At 43.5% G+C, this 25,710-nt stretch overlaps 1 protein-coding gene and 1 long non-coding RNA gene across 5 annotated transcripts in view; one reads left to right on the forward strand and one right to left on the reverse strand.

The window, feature by feature from the left end:
- The window catches only part of ASAP1 (ArfGAP with SH3 domain, ankyrin repeat and PH domain 1), a 306,096-nt gene that overhangs the window by 64,377 nt on the left and 216,009 nt on the right, over positions 1–25,710 (forward strand). For all 4 annotated transcript variants that reach the window (XM_075920136.1, XM_075920137.1, XM_014573856.3 and 1 more), the window contains one exon: positions 21,678–21,764. In XM_075920136.1, the coding sequence (XP_075776251.1) occupies positions 21,706–21,764 (59 nt within the window). In that variant the 5' untranslated portion in view covers positions 21,678–21,705. The remainder of the gene's footprint in view (positions 1–21,677; positions 21,765–25,710) is intronic.
- LOC102461723 (uncharacterized) overlaps positions 1–25,710 on the reverse strand; it is an 83,649-nt gene that overhangs the window by 56,930 nt on the left and 1,009 nt on the right. The gene's annotated exons all lie outside the window — the stretch shown is intronic.

Below are 25,710 nucleotides of genomic sequence, written 5' to 3' on the forward strand. Positions count from 1 at the left end.
CAAGTGTACCCCAAATCCTTATCTACCAGGCTTTGGTATAAAACTTCCCTCAAAATCTTAAAAACCTAGATTTTGGGAATAAAAACTTCCGCTGCCACCACCCAAATTAACAGCGAGATTAGGGGGAAGATCATTTGGGAAATCTCATCCCTATTATAAAAATCAGGACACATAAGTAACCAATGCCAGGTTAATAAAAAGAAAAGAGAAAACTTTTATTATTACAACAATATTCCTGTTGCAAGCATAAGGATCAGATGGAAAGGTAACAAAGTATACTCATGGAGGAATTACACCATGGGCTAGAACTTAGTTAAAAAGAAAAGCCAAACATCTCTTAAGCAGCGCCAGATATCAGATCCCATACCCAACCCTTAAAACAATAAAGCCTAACGAAACTACCTAAACTTTACCCTACTTACAGAAAGTGAAGAATTGTTTCTTGGAGAGAGAGAGACATGCTTGTCCCTCCCTGTAGCTGCAGAGGACTCCCCCAGAGAGACAAAGAGAGAAGGAAAAAAACCCAAATTCCTTTGTCCCAGTTTGAAAGTCCCACCTACATTCCTACTGGTCACTCCACGTGGCTAGGTGTAATTAATTCCTTAATCCCCAGGCTGCTGGCTAACCCTCATAATCATGACAAAGGTTGACTAACTAGTACTGTTTTAGTTGAGCCTCATGAGGCAGCCCTGCAAGCTGCTCCCTTTCTGTTATAGTCTCCAATTCTGGCACTTCTGCTGAACACACCTGTGGCTATGTGGCATGAGAAGAGAACTAGTCTTCCAGATCAGCTGGTACTAGACCACATGTGTTTCTTAAAATCCATTCTCCAGTCTGGGATGGGGTGGAGAAAGTTATACTATGGCCTAGTGTTTGAACCACAGGAAAGTGATTTGGGATTCCCAGATTAACCTTATTGTGGCATAGGAAACTCGAGCAAAGTTCTACAATCCCAACTATAAAATGGGAGTAATATTACTTACAGCCTGCAGAAGTGGTATTTCAACAATGTTTTTCCCCATCCAGTTTTCAAAAAACAATCAGCTCCATGCTCCTTTTCCTCATAATCCATAAAGTTAACAGTCTTCCCCCCCGTCCATCAATCCTTCCACACCCACTCCTAGCTCAGTATCCCTCAATCTACCATGCTTTTCCCTCCCCCACCACCCATGAAGGCAGGCAGGTTGTGGATTTTTGGCTGTGGATTTTTGCATAGTAATGTTCTTTAACGGGGGCTGGGGGGAGGGAACAGGTCTCCTTTGGTTATCAAGTTGGATTGGTCTTGTCTAACTGCTGGAAGTTGCTATTAGCTAGTGTGTGGGATCAGGTATTCTGTAACCGGCATGACAGAGCTGGTCTTCTTTAGGTGGTCTGAGGAACCATGTTTCCACTGTGGGACAGTGGGGAACATGGGGAAAAGCAGAGCTCCAGTTAATCAGCTCCATTTCATTTCTGGTTCTTCAGACTCCAGATGGGGCTGGGCACACAAATATCAGAGCAGCAGCAGTTTGGCTCTGCCTCCTGTCTTTTTCCCTGTGCACTACTGAGGCAGCAGCAAGAGGGTGGGGAGGGGTGTGAAGAAGGAAGGGGTGTGTATGAAATAGGTGGTGGATCCTCCATATATTGTTAGATGCCAGTGGAACAAGCAGGAAGGGAGTCCTTTTGCTCATGCTAGATTCGCTGTGCCAGTTATGCATGCACCTGCCGTGCAGTACCTTGCTCAGTGAGCATCAGCCAGTTTAGTCCTTCCCTCAGAAAAGGCTGAATGTTTTAATCAGTTGAACGAGCAGCCCTTTGCATTTTGGACTCCTCCATAACACTGGGTGTGTGTCGTCATAAATGGAGCATGTGTGATGTGACTAACTGCTGCTTCTCCCTTGCACTCAAATCACTGTTAGATCACTAACAACCCAAAGCACTTTATACATTACGTAACTATGTAAAAATCTCTCATGAAACTGTCAGCTTCTCAGCTGATGTGAATGATCCGGTCCATCCATCTTATCAGATGCATATCTTCGTTGTACTTTCTTTAATAATTAAACAAGTCAGCAGGTGCTTTTCATCTCTGTTCATACCAATAACAGTCATAGGCGATGTCCACACAGCAACATTATTTCAAAATAACATAGTCCACGTCTACTCAGCTGGCAGTTATGTTGACAATGTCAAAATACTGTCAAGCTGGAGGACTTCTTACTCCAACTCCTGTAACCCTCATTTTATGAGAAAGGAATGTTGGAAGGTGAGTGCTCTATTTCAAAATAAGCACCGTGTAGACAGCACCAAAACTTGAAATAAGCTACGCAATTTATATAGCTGTTTGCGTCATTTATTTCAAGTTAAACCCTGCTGTGTAGACAAGATTATAGGTAGCCAAGTATGCAGTGAAGCTGATCAGACTCTGATCTTAGCACAACTCAGTATTTATAAATCCATATAAAAAGTATCTATACTTAAAACGCTTTGACAAATGACTCAGTTGTTATCATTCCTACAATATACTATATGTTTATTCTGAATTAACAGCTTTTAAATAGTTACAGACACATATGGCTTAAATTCTTATCTCTTTTCCTGTACAGTAACTGGTATGACTTTAGTACAGTCACTCCATAATGGTAAATGAGATTTTAATCAGAACCCTTGTCCTTAAAAATAAGTATGAGATTAATGTGATCATTGTTTTGTATGTTTAAGAAGTTATGTATAGGGATGGATAGAAGCAACCCATTCCATTTTTCTCAAGGACAAGTTAAAGGACAAGAGAAGATCTACCATGGTAACTGCACTCACTGCCTAGACCAAGGGTACAGTACACTGGACAGATCCAGCCACCAAGCCACTGGATCTGGCACATGGGTCGTCTGACGGGGACCTTTAGGCAGGGAGCAAACCTGTGTTTTTATTCACTAAACTGTTTTACTTTCATTTATATCACCTCTAACTTTTTGGACTCTTGCTAAAATGTCTGTTTTTTCCAAAGTTAGAACTTCCAACTTTCTCCTTTACTAGAAGAACAGGTATATATTTGTTTTTATAGTTCTTCATATCCCATTCATTATTTTATACTTGTTTATATAGTTCTCTGAGATGTCAAAACTCTTTCTTCATTTTCCTATAATGCTCTGTCTTTGAATTGTTCTTTTTGCCACTACACTACATCGTTTACAGTTCCTTAAGTTCTTGATAGTCATTGTACTTTTTGTTTATTTGACTTACTTATTTCTTTAAATGCTGCTTTACAATCCTCATGCCATCAGGGAACTAGATATCTGCAGTTATGACAATTCAATCTCTCACATCAGGGTTCTGCAACTTCACTGCACCGTGTCCCCCTGAACGAGGTGTACAGATAGTTCGGAATAGGAAGCCTAATCCGAACTATCTAGTTCGTGCTACGTGTAGCGGCGGGCACGGAGTCCGCACTAGCGGACATTTAAAAAATGGCGGCGTCCGGCAACATGCAAATGAAGCCCAGGAAATTCAAATCCTGGACTTCATTTGCAAGTTCGTATGATTACATTAACCACCCTAGTTCGAACTAGGGTGGTAGTGTAGACATACCCTCACATATAAGTAGGTTGGCTGTTGCTATAACTCCCTTTATTATCCCTTCTCCCTTTACTAGAAGATTTACCTGGCATGGCTCGGGTCCTTAATTCAGTTTAATTTTTATTTGTTTGGAAAATAAAATGTAAATGTACATGTTCCATTTGAGTCATTGCTCTGGGTGGGGATGGGAATGGGGGGTTCAGTATCCAGGCTGCCTTGGGGAGATAGGATAGCCCCAGCCCTCTCTCCCTGTAGCAGCGTGTGGCCAGGTGAGAAGCACCTCTCTGGCTGCTGCAGCTCCAGCAGGCACAGCTGGGGAAGGGGTGCATGGCAGGTCCAGGTTCATCTGCCCCTGGTGCTCCCCAGCCAGAGTGAAGAATGCAGCAAATTGTGCACTTTCCCCTCACTCTCTGACTAAGGGGAACAATCTGCAACAATCCTGTACAAATAAAGGGCACCTAAGGGGTAGGAGGCTCAGGGTTGGGGCCGTCTCAGATGAGGGGCATGCCCCCAGCCAGCCCCTCTCACCTGCATGCTGCTTCTGTCTCTTTTCTGTATCGTTTTATGAGAAGCAATCCCATTCCAGGCACATCCCATTTTTCTGGCACAACAAAACCCTTACCTTGCTTTAAGTTATGGAAAGAGGAAGCTGTCTACCAAATGTGGTGGTCCTAGCTCTTACAGTTTAGAAGGAGTTCCTGAACAAACGGACTGACAGACAAACTCTCTCAAATATATAGTAGATTGTAACATTACTCTAGATTTATCATATATACAATTGGTACTTAGATACTCTGCATACTTACTCTTAAAGAATCTACAGTTTGCTTTTCTAAGGGTCCAAATAGGAATTCCTTCAGTGTGTTCAATGATATTTTGGCCTTGATATGTAATTAGCATAGGGAAATGATCACTTCCCATTCCATCTTCTTTATAGGTTTCTCAGTTTCATTTACTTGTTAGATTGCCTGTTACAATTCCCAGATTTAAACATGAAAAGGTTCCATCTTTTGAGCAGTAGCAGGTTGCTGATGTCAGTTAAGTGTTCCAAGCTTTTGCCATTATAATCAGTTTTCCTACTTCCCCATAATTCATTATGGCTATTAAAGTCTCCACAAATAACATACGATCTTTTGACCCCATTAATTAACTCTTCCAATTCCAGGCTGCCTATTTTTTTACATGGATTGTAAATATTAAAAATTCGTAAAAGGGTGCTATTATTCTGCAGAGCATTATATTCAAAACTTACATTCTGTAGTTCTATGTCAATATAACTAAGGGTACGTCTAGACTACCGCGTTTTGTCGACGGACGTTTTGTCGACAGATACTGTCGACAAAACTTCCGTCGACAATTTGCGTCCAGACACATGGAGTTCTGTCGACAAAGCAAGCCGCTTTGTCGACAGAACTCCGTAGTCTGGACGCAACGTTACAGGCAATAACGCCTTCTGTCGACAGAACTCTGTCGACAGAAGGTGTTTTGCCTCGTAAAATGAGGTATACCAGCGTCGACAAAACCGCGGAGTTCTGTCGACGTTATGTCGACAGAACTCCGCGGTAGTGTAGACGCTGGTATTGTTTTGTCGACAAAAGTGGACTTTTGTCGACAAAACTAGGTAGTCTAGACACACCCTAAGAGCTTTCTTTTTAAGTAGACAGGTCCCTTCTCCTTTTATTATTTCTCTGTCACATCCTATCGCATCATACCCTGGCAGCCTAAACATACATTTTCATTAACTGTGTTTCTTGTATACATATCATAATAAATTTTATTTTCCATTTCAAAACCAGTTTTCTTTAATTCCTGACCATGTGTTTTTAAACTATCTGCATTCCAGCTGAAAACAGTAGAATCCTGTTGTTTAAACTAATTTATTGCCTTCATTTAAAATTGCACGTATGCAGTCTATCAAGAGATTGCCAATATGCAAATATTTTTCTGCTACTTTTCTTACTATTTTTATTTTCAGTCTCATCCCTGTCCGTAAAGTGCACTTTATCATTTCCAATCATAAATGCAATAAATTTCTCTTTACCCACAAGCAATATATCTTCATCTGTTACTTTTACATTATCTTTTCTGCTCTAAGCTGTGTCTTCTTGTACCAGTAGCTCTTTTCCCCCACTGGGATTTCCATATTCTGCTGTGAATATATTTTGGTAGCTTCTGCACAGTATTTTTTTTTATATATAGTTTTAGCTTTTTGTAGCTCTAGCTTTTTCTGCTGCTAGAAACCTTTTGTATGCTGTACTGGGCTTATCCCTACAATGGCTGCATTGTATTTCTGTTCCTTTCATACAGATCTCACATGAGTGTTCTCTGCTACATTTACCACACCTCGTTTCCCCCAGACAGTCACCCAAATTTTGACTTTCATAGAATCTCAGAGGGGCCAGGATATGTGGTTTAACCTAGAAGGGTTGGTATCCTGCAGCAGGGTTGATTTCCCAATTTTATTTGACCACGGAATCCTTTTAAACTTGAAAGAATTTTGCGGAACCCCTAATAACAGTCTTATATATGGAGCTGAAAAAGTAGACCACAGATAAATAAGGATAATAATAAACAAATGCTAAACAAGGTCATGAGATCAACATTTAGTTTAATTGCGCATAGATTAATCTTTCATAGTCAATTTATATTTGTCATGGTTAAATACAAGAAACCACGCAACTATACTGAAATAAAGTATTCGCAAGAGCACTGCCTACGCACTCCCATACAAGCAACTGGTTTGACAGCTGAAGCTTCAACTTTGTCCAACGCGGCGCTAGTATATTCGTATTCTGTCACCCGCGTGCTCCACGCTCCTTGAGAGTGAGTATGGGGATTTACGGTGGTACATAACAGGGATTTGCACCACTGATTGACTGCGCGCGCAGCACTGAGTAGTGACATCGTCATCGCTTCTCTCTGGCTAAGCTGGCATTACATAGGGACACTTATCGTGGCAAACACAAATGAAATTTTTTTTCAATAAAACTCAAAAATACTTAAATACTAATTATTATTTTTTAAATCATAAAATGTTATTGTAATGGAATCTTCTCGCAGAACCCCGGGGTTCCGCAGAACATCATTTGGGAAACACTGTCATACAGTAACCTCACTGTACCTTTAAATGCAAGGTTTGTGTTCTCTCTTGCTAATCAGTCACTTAACAAACAGCATTTGGTCCTTGCCTATAGCTCTTTTAATTCATCCTCACTCATATTTGGGACAGCCCCATAGATTACCCATCTTTCTTCAGTCACAAACGTAGGTTGCTAGCAAATTACTTTTTATTTTGCCTAAAAGCATAGCTTGAAGAAGTTTATCAGCCTGTTTCCTTTGTGCACATCCTACTAATAAATTTCCAGCTTGCATTCGTTTAGCTCTTAATATAGCTCCGCTACTTTGCCTAATCAATTCTACTGTTTTCAATGGATTAACATCTTCTATCTTTACATCTTCCCTTAGGGCACATCTACTCACCAAGGCTAACGCTGAAATAAGCTACGCAACTTGAGCTATACCAATTGCTTAAGTTGAAATAACTTATTTCAGCTTTTGGTGCGATCTACACAGCAGGAAGTGCTAAACAGAGACCTCTTCTTCTTATTTTCCTTAGAGTATGTTTACACAGCAAAGTTATTTCGAACTAACTTTCCTAGCGTCTATACAAGCCAACTGCTATTTCGAAATAAGGGCTTATTTTGAAATTGGTAAACCTCATTCCACAAGGAATAGCAATTTCAAAATTGCTATTTCGAAATAAGTGTTGTGTAGATGCTTATTTTGAAATAGGAGGCCTCCAGCACTTTCCAGGGTGCGCTGCTGGCTGACCTGGCCACAAGGTAACTTCTGACCTGATGCCCTGCCAGAACGAGTTCCAGCTCTCCTTAAATGTGATTCAGTGTCCAATCAGCGTGGATGTTCTATTTCGAAATAGCAAAAAGCTATTTCAAAATGCATTTTGTGTGTAGCTGCGTTATTTTGAAATTAGATATTTTGAAATAACACTGTAGTGTAAACGTACCCTTACTCGTAAAATGAGGGTTACAGTAGGAAGTGCTCCAACTCGATGCTATTTTGACATTAAGTTGAAATAACTGCTTGTAGTGTAGGACTTTATCATTTCAGAATAACATCAGTTATTCCGAAATAACAGTGCTGTGTAAATGTACCCCTAGTGACTTGATAATTGTAAAATGTTGATTCTTTTCCATCACTGTATACTCCCTCCTCTTAGAATCACAGAACCTAGTTTGAACTAGGGTGGCTAATGTAGTCATTTGAACTTGCAAATGAAGCCTGGGATTAAAATATCCCGGGCTTTATTTGCATGTTCCCGGGCGCCGCCATTTTTAAATGCCCGGTAGTTCAAACCCCCTGCCCGCGGCTACATGCGGCACGGGCTAGGTAGTTCAAATTAAAGCTCCTAATTTGAACTACCGTTACTCTTCCTCATGAGGGAGGTTCGAACTACCGGGCATTTAAAAATGGTGGCTTCCGGAAACATGCAAATAAAGCCCGGGATATTTTAATCCCGGGCTTCATTTGCAAGTTCGAATGACTACATTAGCCACCCTAGTTCGAACTAGGATGGCAGTGTAGACATACCCTCAGGTATTCACAAATGGAATGCCTTACACATCTAGTAGCTTCCCATCAGGGCTACCAGGTCCAGTAAGAGGACACAGGGCTGAGGAAAACCCCCCATGCTCCAGATCCCACCCCCCACTCCACCTCTGCCCACCCCTGCTCCACCACTACTCCATCCATGCCCAAGCCACACTCCTGCTCCATTTCCTGCCTCTGTTCTGTGCTCTCTCATCCCCACTGCACCCCTCCGCCAAAGCTTCCTCCCATGAGAGACGTGACCAGAGGGACTGCCAGCGGGCCTGATGCAGGGCAGCAGCAGGGGCGGGACCTCCCCACACTCACCACAGGAGTGGAAGCTAGAGAGATGCAGCAGCCTGCTCCACTCTGCCATCATCTCCTAGCCAGGTTTCTCAGGGGAGGGGAGTGGGCTAGGGCCAGGGGTTGTGGCACTCCACTTTCTGCTGCCCTAATGAAGTGGAGCAACCCAGCTATCAGATGGCAGCAGGGCAGAGCAGGCTGCTGTGTCGCTATGCTTCCCATGACTCCTGCCACTACGGTAAGCGGGGGGGTGGGTCTGACCTCAGCTGTCACCCAATGCCAGGCACCCCAGTTAATCGCCCAGACTGCACTGAGTCCACGGGCTAAACTCAGTATGAGGGACTGTCCCATCCAGAGGAAGTTTAGGGTGGACATCATGGGGCCCCCCAAAGTATGGGGCTGCCCTGAACAGGACAGCTCTGCTTCCCAGTAATTCTCTGGCTCTTCCCTTTTCCCCTGTTTGAAAGATGGGCACTATGTTAGCCGTTCTCCAGTCTTCCAGGAACTCTCCTGTCATTCATGAGTTTGCAAATATTATTGCTAGTGACGCCAAGATTTCTTCATCTAATTCCTTCAACACCCTGGAGTGAACAGCATCAGGCTCCCTTGACTTAAATTCATTCGGATTAATCAGAAGAAGATCGCTGACATGTTCTTTTCTTATAATAATCTGCTTCCTTTCCCCTTTATTGTCTATGGTAAGTTTGCCAGACATCCAGTCACATGTTATTGTTTATAAGAAGACCGAAGCAAGGTAGGCATTTAGCAGCTTTGTCTACCTATCATCTTCTGTTACAAGTTTATCTTTTCAATTGAGTAGTGGAATCACACTATCCCTGATCTTTTTTTATTTTGTCTGACACATTTGTAGAACCCCTTTTTGTAATTTTTAGCATTTCTTGCCTGCTGTAACTTGTTCTCTGCTTTGGCTTTCCTGATTTTTGTCACTACACGCTTGCGCTATTACTGTGCATACTTCCTTGATGACATGCCACCCTTCCATTTCCTGTATGTATCCCTTTTCATTTTTAGATAGCTAAAAGCCAACATTAGTCTTGTGTGGCTCTTCTTATCTTTCCTCTGCATAGGAATAGCTTGATGTTCAGCCTCTACTCTTACATCTTACATAAACTTCAAGCTCCCTTCAACTCCTTTTCTTCCTAATTGGTCTTTCCAGAGCCTACTACAGGTTGAACTTCTCTAGTTGGGCACCCTTAGGAACTGACTGGTGCTGAACCACAGAATTTGCTGGACCATGGGAGGTCAATATTGTCTAGAAGCATTACCAACACTTCTACTGCTTACTGGGCTCTTAGAAGACATTTAGGCTATGTCTAGACTGCAAGCCTCTTTCGAAAGAGGCTTTTTCAAAAGATACTTTCGAAAAAGCCTCTTTCAAAAAAGAGCGTCTAGACTACAACCAGTACTTTTGAAAAAGCAAGCCACTTTTTTGAAAGAGAGCACTCAGACTGCCTGGGTGCTCTCTTTCGAAAAAGCACAGTTTGCATTACATAGCACCTTTTTTTGAAAGAGCACTTTCGAAAAAAGGCATTCTTCCTCATAAAATGAGGTTTTCATGGGACTGTGGGAAACTTGGCCACACCCATGTTAAGTGGACATCTGGCTAACTAAAATTATGTCAGACCAAGAATTTTGCTGGACCAGAGAGTGCCAGAATAGAGTTACAACTTGTATTTCTTTCAGTTGGTTGAAATCTACCTTTCTGAAGTCTAGTGTCCTTGTTTTGCTGTTCTTATGTCCTCCTTTCCAAAGAATCTTGACAGTCTTCATGTTTGCAATTAATTCATCCCTGTTGGTCAACACCAGATCCAAAATCGATGACTCCCTACTTGTTTCCTCAACTTTCTGAATCAGAAAGTTGTTCCCCACACAGGACATAATACATTTTGCTGTAATAGCCAGCCAACAGATATCAGAGAATTTAAAGTCCCTCATTTACACTAACTCATGTGTGTTTGCTAATCTTGTTACCTGCTTGTAGATTACCTCACCCTCTTCCTCTTTTTGGTTTGGTAGTTTATAATAGTTCCCCCACCCTGACATTGCTACTATTTTTTTTCTTTTTTATTCTCACCCAGAGACTCTCAGTAGGTCTGTCATTCACTTCTTCTTGGACCTTTGAAGACGTGTATACACTTTTAATGTATGAGGTAATGCTTCCTCTTTTTTTTCTCCCATATGTATCCTTCTGAAACAAGCTCTCTCTCACAACACTGGTACTCCAATCATGCGAGTGGTCTCACTAACTCTCTGGAGTGCCAATTAAGTGATAATTGATTTTCTTCAAATACCATGACTTACAATTTATCCTGCTTTTCCTCCCACACTCCTTGTATTGGTATATAGCCATTGAAGATATTTTGAAGCTTGCCCTGTTGCTTTTCTTCTTGCCTTTTTAATGAGATTGTGATTTCTAGTCCTTCCTCCAGAACTTAGCTCCTTCCCTTTGACTTCATTATTTGAGCTTAGATGCGCATTGCCTGGATTTTTGGCATCATCCCCTATAATTCATGGTTTAAAACTCTCCTTATCAATATAGACATACAATATAGACATAAATATAGGCATTTACTTCCACGATTCAATGGCCCTTTCCTGGGCTTTTCCTGGAATAGGCAGGATGGACCAGAACACCATTTGTGCCCAAACTCTTTTGTTCTCCTTCCCAGACTCATGTAGTCTTCAACTACAGACATTTCTATTTTTTCTTCTTCCAGATCTGAAGCCACAACTTGTGCCTTTCTGATTTTCCAATATATTACACGAAACCCTCTAGCCCAGTGGTGGGTAATAACTGGCCCGTGGGCAGGATGTGGTTCATCAGGGTTAACCTTTGGCAGGCCGCTGCCACTTTATTTACCGGCACCTCTGCAGGTACGGGCATTTGCAGCTCCCATTGGCCATGGATCACCATTCCTGGCCAATGGGAGCTGCAGGAAGCGGTGTCCAGGACTGCACTGTTTCCTACAGCTCCCATTAGCCAGGAACAGCAACCTGCAGCCAATGAGAACTGCAAGCATGGGGAACTGCAGATAAATAAAGCAGCAGCTAAAGGGCTAACCCTGGTGAACTGCCTCTGGATTATTGCCCACCTCTGCTCTAACCTTTTATTCTCATCCTGTGTTTCCAACTTTGGTCAGCCGTGCTAGTGCCAACCCTCAGCTTCTTTCTGGTCACAGCATCATCTTTTTATGCAGACCCAATCTGCTTCTTCAAATTGAACTTCATATCCCATTTGGCCTTGTCAGTCCCTGGCTTTCCTCCATATGCAGCCTATAAGGCTAATTAGCTTTATCTGACCTGCTCTGCCTTGTGTCCACCCCAAGATTATTTTTTCTTTTTTAAATATTGGCATTGGTCAGCTTTGCACAGATTCAGCTCATGCAGCTGGGCTCCACTTGCACAGCAGGGCTAGGGATGCCTACGGGATTCCCACCACATACACTCTACAAACATGGCTAGCTCCCCCATTCTCCACCCACCAGACTAGGAGAGGGGGAAAACTTAGGGTGCCTGCCTGGAGCAGGATGATAGAGTTAGGGGCTTCTGTCAGATAGCTGGTGCCTGCTGAGAATGGGGGACACAATTTAAATGTTCATCCCCTGCCACAGCAAGAGTTACACTCCATCCAGGCATGTCCCCGTCTTTTCCTCAGTGGCCCTTCCCTGCAGTGCCCAGCTGTTTGCTGCTGCCTTTCCCCACAGCTGCATGAGCAGGAGTGGGGATGAAGCCCTGAACCTACCTCAGCAGATGTATCCTGGCTCTCAAACTTCTAAAGGTTGACTTATGTGGATCAGAGGGTCAATAAGTTTGGCCACCCCGGTGTATTATAATAATCCTTTCATTGACCTCAGTGAGACTGTTTGCATGCTTAAAGCTAGGCGTTAGTACGCTGATAAAATGGGGCTTATGCAGGTCCCCTTAAGGTCCAGATTTTGTGATCCCTCTAGTGATGCAGATGAACACTGGCTCACAGAGGAAATCTCACTGAAATCAGTGGGACTTCTTGTACAGCAGCAGTGAGCTACTTGCTGTGAGTAAGGGTATCCTGAAAAATGTATCTTTTCTATTCCCCCACTCCCACCCACACACCCCATGAAGCCCAAGATTTAACCTCACAGCTCTTAACGTTCTGAGTGATATTTAGTTCAGCTGTTACTATCTCATCCACCTACCCTCAAAAACTCTCAAATGTCAAAACCATGAAAATAATGGAATTCATTACTCCCTTGGCAAAAAAGGATGCCATTATAATACTATGGTATATTACGCTGTAATATTTTATATTCAAGTAACAACTCTCATCCAAGAAGATCAAAGCTCTTCCAAATGTTAATAAACTAAGCCTCCCAATAATATTCAGCTGGAGATGCATAATATAGCATTTGTGGTAGTGTATCCTATAGATAAGATTGGTATGGACATTCCATTATAAATTTCTATTTTAATTTCTCCAAAATGTTCTGAAAAGATTTTCTTTGGGAGTTGACACATTCAGTGTTGGATCTTAGTCCAAAGGTTACTTTAAATATATACTGTGACAAGGTCCTAGCCCCGGCTCCTCATCCTGGGACCCTTCTTCATCCAAAAATCAACCCAGAGACCCCTTCTGGTGCAATCACCCATGCCTTTTATTGTCCATGCCAATTTCCCACACCTGTCTATTTACAGAGCTTTGTTCAATACAAATTCAGCTAGCCTCTCCTTCTGGCTGGGGAGCACTGCTCAGCCACTCTCTGGCTCCTCCCCTTCCGCATCCCCTCTGGCTGCCTTATTTAGCCCATTGGCTAATGAGGCCCTCTGCTGTTTCCTATTAGCCCCTCAGGCATGGGTTTGCTAAATTGGCTTCAATTGCCCTTTTCAGACAAGCTGTAGTGGCAGAGTTCTGGCTTACCTAGCAGCCTGTCACAATACATACTTTTTTCTACTGCAGGGGGAGACTAATAATGTAAATTGCTAATAGTTCAAACATCATCTTAATTGATTCCTGTGTGGATCAGTTGATATAAAAGTGTGAAGACAACAAGTTATTTGCCACTGAACAATTTATTTTTGGCTTGCAGTCGGAAATTCTGTGAAGGTGTCTAATTTTCATTTTTAATACCCTTTGGTCTCCTGTGAAAACATTACATGCTTCTCATGTCATTCTCAGCCATTTGGAGTGGTTCTGAAGATTGCAAGGATGGTAGAGCTAGGGACTGCTAGAGATTAAGGAATGTCTAAAGGCACTTGAAACCTGTTTTATAATGCATTACGATTCATTATTATTACTTTTTATTTATTTACATTATATGTGCATGCTTCTTTACAGACAAACTTAAGAGGTCCTGGTGCTTATAATCTAAAAGCCTGACTCAAAGTTGATGAACATCAATGTAAAGGTTCCCATTGACTTTAAAAGAGTCCGGATCCAGTTCTAAGATCATCATTATGTCCTCTTTACTGTGCAAATAGTCACTTTGGTTTCAAGGGGACTAGTCACTGAGTAAGGTAAAACTCAGTGTAAGTTTTGGCACAGACACAAAGGGGAGGGAAGAAGGGGGCTATAGTTAACTCTACAGGACTTCAGAGGATGTAGTTAACTATTCATTAAAGAAGGGGATAATCCACAATGCAAAGCTAGCCATAATATGTGAGATTCTAGGAGAGATTCCAAGTAGGAGCATGTAATTTGTTGGTGCACAGGAGGAGAGAGATCCAGGGGGCAGCATGAAAAAGAGAGAGATGCTAGAGGGAGAAGATTTAGAAGGGCTCAGTGAGGTAGAATAGGTTGGCAGAGTTTAATACACAAGCATGGGTGCAGTCAAAATATGGTCCTGTGGTTAAGGCAATGTCTACGCTACAAATTACATCCATATAATTTACATTGCTCAGAGGTGTGAATAATCCATACCCCTGAGCAACATAAAGTGATACCTACCAAAATGCTGGTGTCAGTGCTGGTGACAGGGCTACATCAGTGGGAGAGCATCTCCTGATGACATAGCTGTAGCCTCTCATGGAGGTAGGAGTTAAGCAGACAGGAGAGTTCTCTCCTAGCGGCTTAGTGTCTTCACCAGAAGCATTACAGCGGCACAGCTTCAACTGCTGTAGTGTAAACAGCCTAAATATGAGGAAATCTGGGTTCTGTTTCTGTTATAGACTCCCTGTGTGACCTTGAAATCCTGGAGATTAATTAGGGATAATACTTTTGTACTTCAAAGGGGGCTTTGTGAGGAGACATTGATTAACATTTGTGAGGTATTCATACATTGGATCGATGTGGGAACTGAATTAGTACTAGGGATGTTAGCATGTACTTGTTTACATGATTAACTAATAAGCCCAGGCTTATTGGTCAATCTTAATATTGTAATTACATGCACACACACCCTTGCTGCCTCTGTCTCAGGAGAGGAGCCAGGAGCCAGTGCCCATGAGGGCCAGCTTTTAAGCCAGCTCCCCATGCGTGCTGGCTCCCACAGAGCCTCCCCCACACCCATGGCTACACACAGAGGCAGCAGCACAGGGAGAACAGGCAGGAGAGGTGCTCATGGGAGCCGGCTCCTCACAAACACTGGTTCCTGCCGAACCACCTGCCCCACTGTGTTGCTGCCCCTGATAGCTCCGGCTTCCGCCTGTTCCCCTGCGTGTAAACATGTAACCATTAAAAAAATTCAGTGGTTGCATGTTTACACAAACACACAATATTTAACATCCCTAATTAGGACCTATATCAAGGTAGGCAATAAAATGGCAGCAGTTTGGCAGGGTTAGCCACTGGTGAGTTGCCACCACTATATTTACCTGCTCCTCCACAGTGATCACAGCTCCCGTTGGCTGTGGATTGCCATTCCTGGCAAACGGGAGCAGCGGAAAGTGGCATGGACCAAGACACCGCTTCCCACAGTTTCCAATGACCAGGAATGGTAATCCACAGCCAATGGGAGCTGTGGTCGCAGGTAAATATAGCAGTGGGAGCCTGCCGGGGCTAACCCTGGTAGACCGGATCTGGCCCATGGCCCAGTATGTGCCCACTCCTGACCTTGAGAGATAGTGGGAACCGAGTGTAGAAATATGTAGTTTGTTTCAATGCAGAGCTGTGGTCACAGAGTAAGAAACTCACGGCAGGAGGACCACAGGAACTTGCAGTTCTGACTTCCCTAATTTTTCATAAGGAAGCAAAATTACCTTGCACGTGGCTGCAGACAGCTCTAATTGTCTCTAATTTTTATAATGTCTGCCCCACAAAGACAATAAGGAAATTACTGCGTACAATTCAGCCCACAATATCTGTTTTAATATTACAAATCGATAGCAGAGGACGTTAAGCCAAATAATGTGATTCATCTATAATGCAGGCCTATTTTCTACAGACCCTTCAAGAAATAGACTATTATTATACTATTACTGACCTAACAGTGGTGGAGGGTGATACTGGCAGAGCAGGTGTCACCTCTTATCAAGATCCTTAGGCCTCACTGAACACTGATAAATGCATAGCTGGAAGCCAGTCTAACTCACTTGAGTGTTAATACTGTTAAAAAAAGATAGAGTTATAAGACTGTGTTTAGTCTTTATGAAATGCTTGTAGGATGCTGCATGTGTTTAAATATAACCTGATAACGTGAGGTACAGATGTTCTAAGTAAGATAAAGTGTTTGCTCTGTAACTATAAAAGTGTTTGCTTTAAAATCGTACACCCCCACAGTCAGGAGAGAAGCATTTCCAACAATGAAATATTAGTTTGCCCAAGAATTATCATCTCCTCTCTAACAAAGGAAAGCCCATAGACACCTGAGGATAGGTGTGGTAGACACAGGTATGGAGGGCAATACAGCATCCCCCCCAAGTTTTGTCCCAGCAAGGCCCAGCACTGGGATCATGCCCCCCAGCCCATGCCTGTGGGCCCTATTGTCACCCAGAATCCTTGCCACTAGCCCCTCCCCCAGGACCTTAGCTGTCTGAGCTCCCAGATGCTAGCCCCAGCATCCTAGCCACCAACTCCACCACTGCCCAGGGTTTTTGCTGCCACCTGGGGTCCCAGCTGCTGACCCCAGTGCAGGCCAGAATCCCAGCCCCCAACCCCAGGGCTCTGCAGCCACCCCCAGCTGTAGTCCTAGCCTGGGCTGGTGAGGGACAAAGAAAGAGGTAAAGAGGGGATGCAGCTCAACACTCCCACCATAACAGTTGTTCAAACAGCACAGCAGAGAAGCCATTGTGGAACATCAATGGATGAAAGACTTGTTGATTGCTCCCCAACAGCTCAGAAGAGGAGACATGCACAAACACTACTCCTTTCAGCACGAGCTCTGTAAAAATAGAATAAAAGTCCCTGTCAAGAAGATATTATTACCTTATGCTGCGTGGACTTTCAGGAGAGGGCAAAACTTCTAAACATAAGCAAGGGGTCTTCAGTTTTTTAGCATGGTTTAGTCCTAAAGGACATATAGAGATTGTGTATTACAGCAGCTTCTATTACTTTTTCAATCCTCAAGACTCCTGTTCGTTTGCGAACGTTATGTGTTTCCTTATTTTAAGGAAAGTGATTAGGATGATTGTATTATTATTTATTTTAATTATTCAGCATTTAGCAGCATAAAAATTATTTGAAGATTTTGATTGTACAAAGTGCTGGGAACTCACATTTCCTTTTGAGGTCAAACTGGAGCTGCTGAGTGCCAAGGCCTTCTGAAAATCAGGCCCAATGTCATTTGAACTCGCCACAAATACTCCTGTCTCTGCTCAGTGAAATACAGTATGAACCTCTCTAGTCTGGTTCCCTCGGGACCTGACCAGTGCCAAACCAGAGAGTTTGCTGGACCAGGGGTGGGCAAAAGTGTCTAGCAGAATTACCAACACTTCCACTGCTTACTGACATGTTAGAAGACATTTAGGGTTAAATTAGAATCAAATAACAGCACAGAACACTGAGAGCCAGGACTGGTGGCTATCAAGAAACTTTATGGCTACGTCTACACTGGCATGATTTTCTGGAAATGCTTTTAACGGAAAAGTTTTCCGTTAAAAGCATTTTCGGAAAACAGTGTCTAGATTGGCACGGATGTTTTTCTGCAAAAGCACTTTTTGCAGAAAAGTGGCCGTGGCCAATCTAGACGCGCTTTTGCGCAAAAAAGCCCCGATCGCCATTGTCGCGATTGGGGCTTTTTTGCACAAAACAAATCTCAGCTGTCTACACTGGCCCTTTTGCACAAAAGTTTTGCACAAAAGGGACTTTGCCCGAACGGGAGCAGCATAGTATTTCCGCAAGAAGCACTGATTTCTTACAGTAGGAAGTCAGTGCTTTTGCGGAAATTCAAGCGGCCAGTCTAGACAGCTGGCAAGTTTTTCCGGAAAAGAGGCTGATTTTCTGGAAAAACTGGCCAGTCTAGACACAGCCTATGGGACTGCAGGAAACTTGGCTAAACCCACGATAAGTGGACTTCTGGCTAACTAAAATCATGCTGGATCACAGATGTTGCCAGAGCACAGAGTGACAGACTAGAGAGGTTCAACCTGTACATCAAAATGCATATTAGTGATGTTGTTCAAACCAAAGACCAAGGTGCAGCTGAAGAGCATCTAGTTTGGCTTGCACCAAAGGAGCACAAACATCACAAATTTATGGGAGATTTTGCCATGAAATAAGAGGAATTTTCTTTCATTACACTGTCATTTAATGTCGTGCTTTGGACATGAAAATAGCAGCACTCACCTTCATGAATTATATCAGGCCTGGGTAAAATATAATCTGCGGGCTGAAAGTGGCCCGCCAAGCTGCCAGAACCAGCCCACAGGAGCCTCAGCTGGCTCCCTGCCTGCCCCACCCCCACTCGGCACTCAGTTAAACCAGCTACTGCAGGACCATGTGCTTCTGTGAATGCTGAGAACCTGGGGAAAGGCACAGAGGGTTCTCACACTGCTCCCCGCCTCCAGTATCTCCCATTGGTCAGTTTCCGGACAATAGCAGCTGCCTGTTTACAGGACAGGCAGCATGTTAAGTGTCCCTCCCCCCCATCTCCCCTGCTCACAAAGTTTGCAGCACATGGCTCTTGTAGCTGTAGTGAGCGGTACGGGGGTGTGGAAGGCAGGGACCTTGGTTCAGGTACTTGCTGGCTGGGAGCCACCCAGGTAGAGTCTCCCAGCCAGAGCCTGCCTCTGGCACCCCAGCCCCTCCCTCCCCAAACCTTCTGTCCCCCTCCTGTACTCCTATCCCATGTAACCCAAACTTTCTGCACCCCTGCTCCAGCCCCCAAACATCCTGCCAGACACTGCACCCCCTCCTAAGCCCATTCTCAGGTCACACACTTCTCCCAGACCTTGCACCCCAAACCACAATCCCTGGACATAGCCCAAATCCCTGTACTCCCTCCTGCATTCCTGCTCCAGGTTACAACTAGGGATGTTAAATAGTGGTTAGGAAGCTAATCAAGTAGCCGATGGAATTTCCTAGCCTAGGGCTATTGGGTAGTTGACTAGTCCCTTACATCCCTAGTTACAACCCCATCCCAGACCCTGCACCTCTCCCCTGCCCGGGTTATGACCCGCTCCCAGACCCTGTACTCCAGTGGTGGGCAAGACAGCCTCCGTGGGCTGGATCCGGCCCGCCAAGCCCTTTGATCCACCCTGCAGATGCTCTGCTGCTCCCCTGTCCCCAGGCCAAGTGAGACCTGTGGGTAGAGAGTGCACGAAGTGTCCTGCCCTCTGCCAGGGGCATGCGGCACCAGAGGGGAACAGCTGGAGGTTCTCTCTAGGTGCCACCTGCCCCTGGCAGAATGGTGGGGGGAGGGGCAAAGACTTTGCATGCTCCCCCTCATGCCAATAGGGATCTGTGGGCAGGAGAGCACATGAAGTCTCCTGACCCCACTCCTTCTGCCTAAGCTCTGTCCCTTTCAGGGTGGCCTGCGACCACTTCTGAAATTCATGAGGAGGCTCCCCCTTCAAAAATAATTGCCCACCCTGAATTACATACAGTTGGACCCCCCTGGTCCAGCAGCCTCGGCAGCCTCACGGCAGCCCTACCAAAGCCCCTGGCAGCCTTGCCCACCTCACAGAGGCCTCGCCGCTCTGTTGGAGCGCCTCATAGCCCCGCCGGCCTCATGGGATCCCTGCCACCACCACCCTGCCAAGAACTCCTGCCAGCTGTGGGCTCTGCTTCCTCATAAGCTTCACCCTCCCCTCCCCATGCAGGCTTCTCTATTTCACCATGGGCTCTTGTGCCCCATGGCCATTGCCCTGCTGGCCAGCTCTTCTCCAAGCCACCAGCAAGCTCTACTGTTGGGGCGCATTAGTCCCACAACATCCGTGGTCCGGAATGTTGCTGGACCAGAGAATTCCAGACCACAAAAGTTCAATCTATATATTTTTGTAATCTTTACATTTCTAAGCCATGCTTTTCAGCAGAATCTAGATGCCAACAATAAGGTGATCCCATGTAGGTCTAATAACCAGCTTTTGTTTTATTTGCAGACAATCAGATTTGTTTCTCTCTTGTATAAAGTCTCATCATTTTTATACTATCACCCAACCATTTTCTGTAAATTGCAGTAGGAAGCAATACTTCACAGCATTTACTGATAATGTAGTCTGTTTATACAGAAGGTACAAGGGCTATAATTACTACATACATTATATATCAAGGTCAGAGTTCTGTGATTCACTCCATTGTTTGGACATAAAGGGAGTTGATTTTCAGCACCGTGGTGTACAACTACTATTATTGTTATATCAGTGAGTGTAGAAACAATATTAACATTTGCTTCTTTTAGTTTTTCTGCTTAGGTGAACTTAGTTCATACATTCCATGAAAATAGGCTGGTTAATATTTTCCCTAAAACGTTAATTAGAGATGCAAAGTATACATGTTGTTCGGGCTGTGTATTATTTTTGAAGAGAAAAAATCCAAAGCGAGTAATTAAATTACCTATGGATGGTAACACATGAATTGTAAACAATATCAAATACACATACTGTAACTGAAGAGTAGAAACACGCCTCTTGATCCTCTTCTCTCCTACACCCACTCCCAAACCTTTCATGCCACCACTGCTACATTTGGCATAGCCTCTCAAAAGCGACAAGGAGTCCTGTAGCACCTTATAGACTAACAGATGTATTAGAGCATAAGCTTTCATGGGCAAAGACCCACTTCATCAGATGCATGTAGTGGAAATTTCCAGAGGCCGGTATAAATATGCAGGCTAGAGATAACCAGGTTAATTCAGTCAGGGAGGGTGAGGCCTGCTTCTAGCAGCTGATGTGGAGGTGTGAACACTAAGAGAGGAGAAACTGCTTTTGTACTTCGCTAGCTATTCACAGTCATCTTGACACCATCAATTCAGGATTAAACAAAGCCTGGGAATGGCTAGCCAAGTACAAAAGCAGTTTCTCCTCTCTTAGTGTTCACACCTCCATATCAGCTGCTAGAAGCAGGCCTCACCCTCCCTGACTGAATTAACCTGGTTATCTCTAGCCTGCATATTTATACCGGCCTCTGGAAATTTCCACTACATGCATCTGACGAAGTGGGTCTTTGCCCATGAAAGCGTATGCTCCAATACATCTGTTAGTCTATAAGGTGCCACAGGACTCCTTGTCGCTTTTGTAGATCCAGACTAACACGATTACCCCTCTGATACATAGCCTCTCAAGTTATATATTCCAATTTTATAATTCCTCCGTATTTTCTACCGCTTTATCAAATATAACTGCCTCAAAAGCTAGGACCACCACTGCTTCTGGTGGGAGATTATCTTATGATCCAAGACAATGTTTCTCAAAGTGTTCTGCAGGAAAAGCCGCTAGCGGATCCACACCACTTTGTTTACCTTAAAAGTCTGTTGCCATGGAGCCTCACGGCTCCCATTGGCTCCAGTTTGCTGTTCTAGCCAAGGGGAGCTGCGGGAAGTGGTGGCCCGGGCCACACCTGCTAGTGGCTCTCCCAAAGCACCCCATGGTCCACTTTCAGAAACACTGTTCTAAGTTCTGTGCACTATGATGACCCTTGCAACATGAAGTACAATAAAACAAGTATAGTTTCTTATTGAAAAAATAACTTAAGTAATTTATGTTGAATTTTTTACAATTATTCTTGATACTGTGGCTTTTATAGATTTTGGACATTGTTTCAAAACTAAAGTTTAAAAAAAGGACATTACAAGTTCTTCAGCTGTGTTCCCTGTTAATTACTTTTCTCACTTTTTCTCCTGTTGCAGGTAGTTTTCTTGTGGTGACAGATGAGACATGAGATCTTCAGCCTCCAGGCTTTCAAGTTTTTCTTCAAGAGATTCATTATGGAATCGGTAAGAAAGCAAAATGAAATTTTAGGTAAAAAAAAAAGGTTGCTGGTTTCTAGTATTTGCCACCTTTAAAAAAAAGAACCAAACCAAAAAAACTCTCTCACAAAAATACCAAATGCAATATTTGCCAATTCTTCCCTTTCTGTTTTGATTTGGGTTTGGACTAATTACAAAAGATGCTGTGCAGGGGAAGGCAAAAAGCACTACTCAATCATTCCTTTTAAAGTCATAATTGTCTAAACACAGAACAAGGCAAATACTAATATGTATTAAATATTTCATTTTGTATTGTATAGATATGTTTCAAAGCTTCTTAGCAAAAGAAATCTAAAAAGCAGCAGTTTGTACCATTGTGAAGTGCATGCAGATCTAGTAAATAATGCTCATTTAACTTTTAAAATAGCACACATTTGAAATCAGCCTGTAAGGCATTTGCAGTCCTGCTAGGACTTGGTGTGGGGGCTTTAAAAAGCAGACTCTTATTCGTTTTGGTGATTAAAGAACAGCACACAGTTGTCTAAATATGCTTTTGTTTATTCCGTCTGTGAATGGTGAATACTGTTTTAAAGTTTGCACTGTACTTCATTAGACCACAAAAAGCTACATTCAGATTGCCAGGATATCCTGACTTGAACCCACAGCAACTACAAAATTCAGGGTCAGGACTGAAATTTGAGCCTCCCCTGACTCACTAGATCCATCTATTGTGACACATGATGCTTCCGCCTACTTTAGAGTCCTGAGAGGGGTTAATTGATATCATATCATATAGATAAACTAGAATAGCCTAAAAATCACACTAAATCTCTGTTTTTATTAGCTTGCAGCTTTACATCTAGGCCTTTTAAAAATGTGTAAGTTGTCTGCTAAGCCATGCCAATTTATTTTTTAAGTTTGCTACTGCATATGATTTTAAAAAACCAGCTGGCATGGCCTAGCCCTAGCAAGTAAACAACATGGTTTAAAAATACCCATTTGTATATAGATTTAGGCTAATTTTAAAACACATTTCATACCATTCCTAATTAAAAAAAAAAAAAACCTTCATGAAAAGCTAGGACAATTAAGGCATAAAAACTTGAATTCGTGTTTCAAAGGCCACCCTCACCCTTCCAGAAGATCAGAGGCCATGCTCTAGCTTAAACCCATTGAGTACACTGAAGTAGTCCAAAATTCTAGCCCTACAAGCCTGAGTCGATAGACCTGGGCCAGCCAGCCAAGCTGCAGTGCAGACCACAGGCATGAGAACTAGAGGTGTGAGGGGGTCCTGCAGCACCACCATGTTCTATGTAGGTCCTGGTTGCCCTCTGGCCCCAGGTCCTAGCTACTGCCCTGTGCCTGGGGCTCAGCTGCCACTCTGCCTGGGCCTGCCTCCTGTTGTGGACCCAGTCTTGGCCTCCTTAGCGGGCTCCCCTCCTCCCAGAGGCACGGTCCCGTTCCTGGACCCAACTCTGGGAGGAGGTGGATGGGGTGCTGACTTTCATCCTGAGCTATCCAGCTATGTCTATACCAGTGGCGCTCGAACATTTTTAATAGGGTGCTGACTTTCAGCACCCCCCTGTTAAAAGTATTCAAGCACCACTGGCGTAGACATACCCTAAGCTATATCCAGCTGCCCTGTTCTAGTTTAGAAATAGAAGCAGGTCTTAATCTACACTGTAGACTGTAAACACCCCTGACTTCATTTTCAAACCAAACCTCTTTGAGTTATTCCAGACCTTTGCATCCTGAAATCAGTATGCTTCAAATGCTTCAAGTTTTGCACATAAACAGACAAAATGGATTTTTTTTAAAATTTATAACAGCAAGAACAAAATTGCTCCCAAGCTGAAACTTTGTATGCCAACTTCAAGTCTGGAGTGATTATTTTTGGGTGAGTTATATATGCCTGGAAATAGAGTTTTTATAAAGGCAATTCAAACATATCATTAAATGCAATAGTTGTAAGGGCCAGGGGCCTTTCCTATACTATCTCATATCTGTAGATTAATTTTATCAATACTATATCATATCTGTAGACTCATTTTATCATCAGTATAACAAAATACCATTCAAGAAATTAAGCAATAAACAGTCAAATATGTTCACTCGAAACAAGCCATCTCTTGGATTTCATCTGCTAAAATTCTTTGGAACCACAGATGTGCATGTTTGCAAGACTGGGGTTTTAGCAGGATAATCTCTTTTAAAAACAAGTATTTTAGGATACATCTTATATTTTTGTATACAGCATAGAACAATTATTAAGAATTATTAAGAAAGGGATAGAAAATAAGACACAGAATATCTTACTGCCCCTGTATAAAATTATGGTACACCCACATCTTGAGTACTGTGTACAGATGTGGTCTCCTCACCTCAAAAAAGATATTTTGGCCTTGGAAAAGATTCAGAAAAGGGCAACTAAAATAATCAGGGGTTTGGAACAGGTCCCATATGAGGAGAGGCTAAAGTGACTGGGACTTTTCAGTTTGGAAAAGAGGAGACTGAGGGGGGATATGATAGAGGTCTATAAAATCATGAGTGGTGTGGAGAGGATGAATAAAGAAAAGTTATTTATTAGTTCCCATAATAGAAGGACTAGAGGACACCAAATGAAATTAATGGGTAGCATGTTTAAAACTAATAAAAGAAAGTTCTTCTTCACACATCACATAATCAACCTTGCCGGAGGAAGCTTTGAAGGGTAGAACTATAACAGAGTTTAAAGAGAAGCTAGATAAATTCATGGAGGTTAGGTCCATAAAAGGCTATTAGCCAGGGGATAGAAATGGTGTCCCTGGCCTCTGTTTGTCAGAGGCTGGATACAGATGGCACGAAACTAATCACTTGATCGTTGCCTTCGGTCCACCCCCTCCAGGGAACCTGGCATTGGCCACTGTCGGCAGACAGGCTACTGAGCTAGATGGACCTTTGGTCTGACTCAGTACGGCCGTTCTTATGTAACAATGGGTCCCTGATCTCCCTTAAACTACTATACATTATCACAGGTCCTGCCACTGTTATCTTAGATGCCACAGGACTATTCCTTGATTTTAAAGGCTGTGGTCTGAGAACGTATCATTGTTGCGTATTATTTAAAAACTAGACAATTAGCCTGTCATAAGATGGGATTTTCAGATCTCTCCTCCACGTCAGTTTTCTCTCCTGAGCCTCCGATCTCTCGCTCCATCTCTCTCTCTCTCTTTCTTTCCTCCTCCTACTGCCTCCACCCTCCCCCTCTCTCAGCTCTCCTCCCCCTCCTGCCTCTCACTCGGGGGATGCTGTTGCCTGAAATGCTGGCTGTTCCCTCTGGGCGGCCCATGCTGCATGGGGAGCGCAGAGCCCAAACGGCTGCTTGTGCCACTTGTTCCCCTGCGGCAGCCCGGCTGAGCGGCACAGATGTCAGCCAAGTGCCATGGCAGGAGGCGAAGGGGGGGCGAGGTGGTGATGTACATGGCCAGGCCCCACCCCCTGGGCATGTACGTCACCGCCCCGCCCCCTTTCCCTTCCGCCGTGGCATTCGGCTGACTTCTGCGCCGTTCAGCCGGGCCACCAAGGGGGAGCAAGTGGCGCAAGCAGTTGTTTGGGCCCCGCGTCCACCCATGCAGCATGGGCCGCCCAGAGGGAACAGCCAGCATTTCAGGCAACAGCACCTCCCCAGAGGGAACAGCCAGCATTTCAGCATTACAGACTCAGACATTGGGCTACTATATAGATGATAACATTATAATAAAATGAATAAATAAGCAGACTAATTCTTATAGTACTTCTCATCTGTAGATTTCAAAGCACTTTAACTGAAGAGTCAAATTTTGTTATATCCCCATTTTACAGGTGAGGAAACTGAGGCATAAGTTAGTGAATTGCCCAGGTCAAATAACAGTTCCAGTAACAGAATCAGGCCTCCTGACTCTAAGGTTATGTCTAGACTACAGGCTTCTTTAGAAAGAAGCTTTTTTTGGAAGAT

This window comes from Pelodiscus sinensis, chromosome 2 (assembly GCF_049634645.1).
Source record: "Pelodiscus sinensis isolate JC-2024 chromosome 2, ASM4963464v1, whole genome shotgun sequence".
NCBI lineage: Eukaryota > Metazoa > Chordata > Testudines > Trionychidae > Pelodiscus > Pelodiscus sinensis.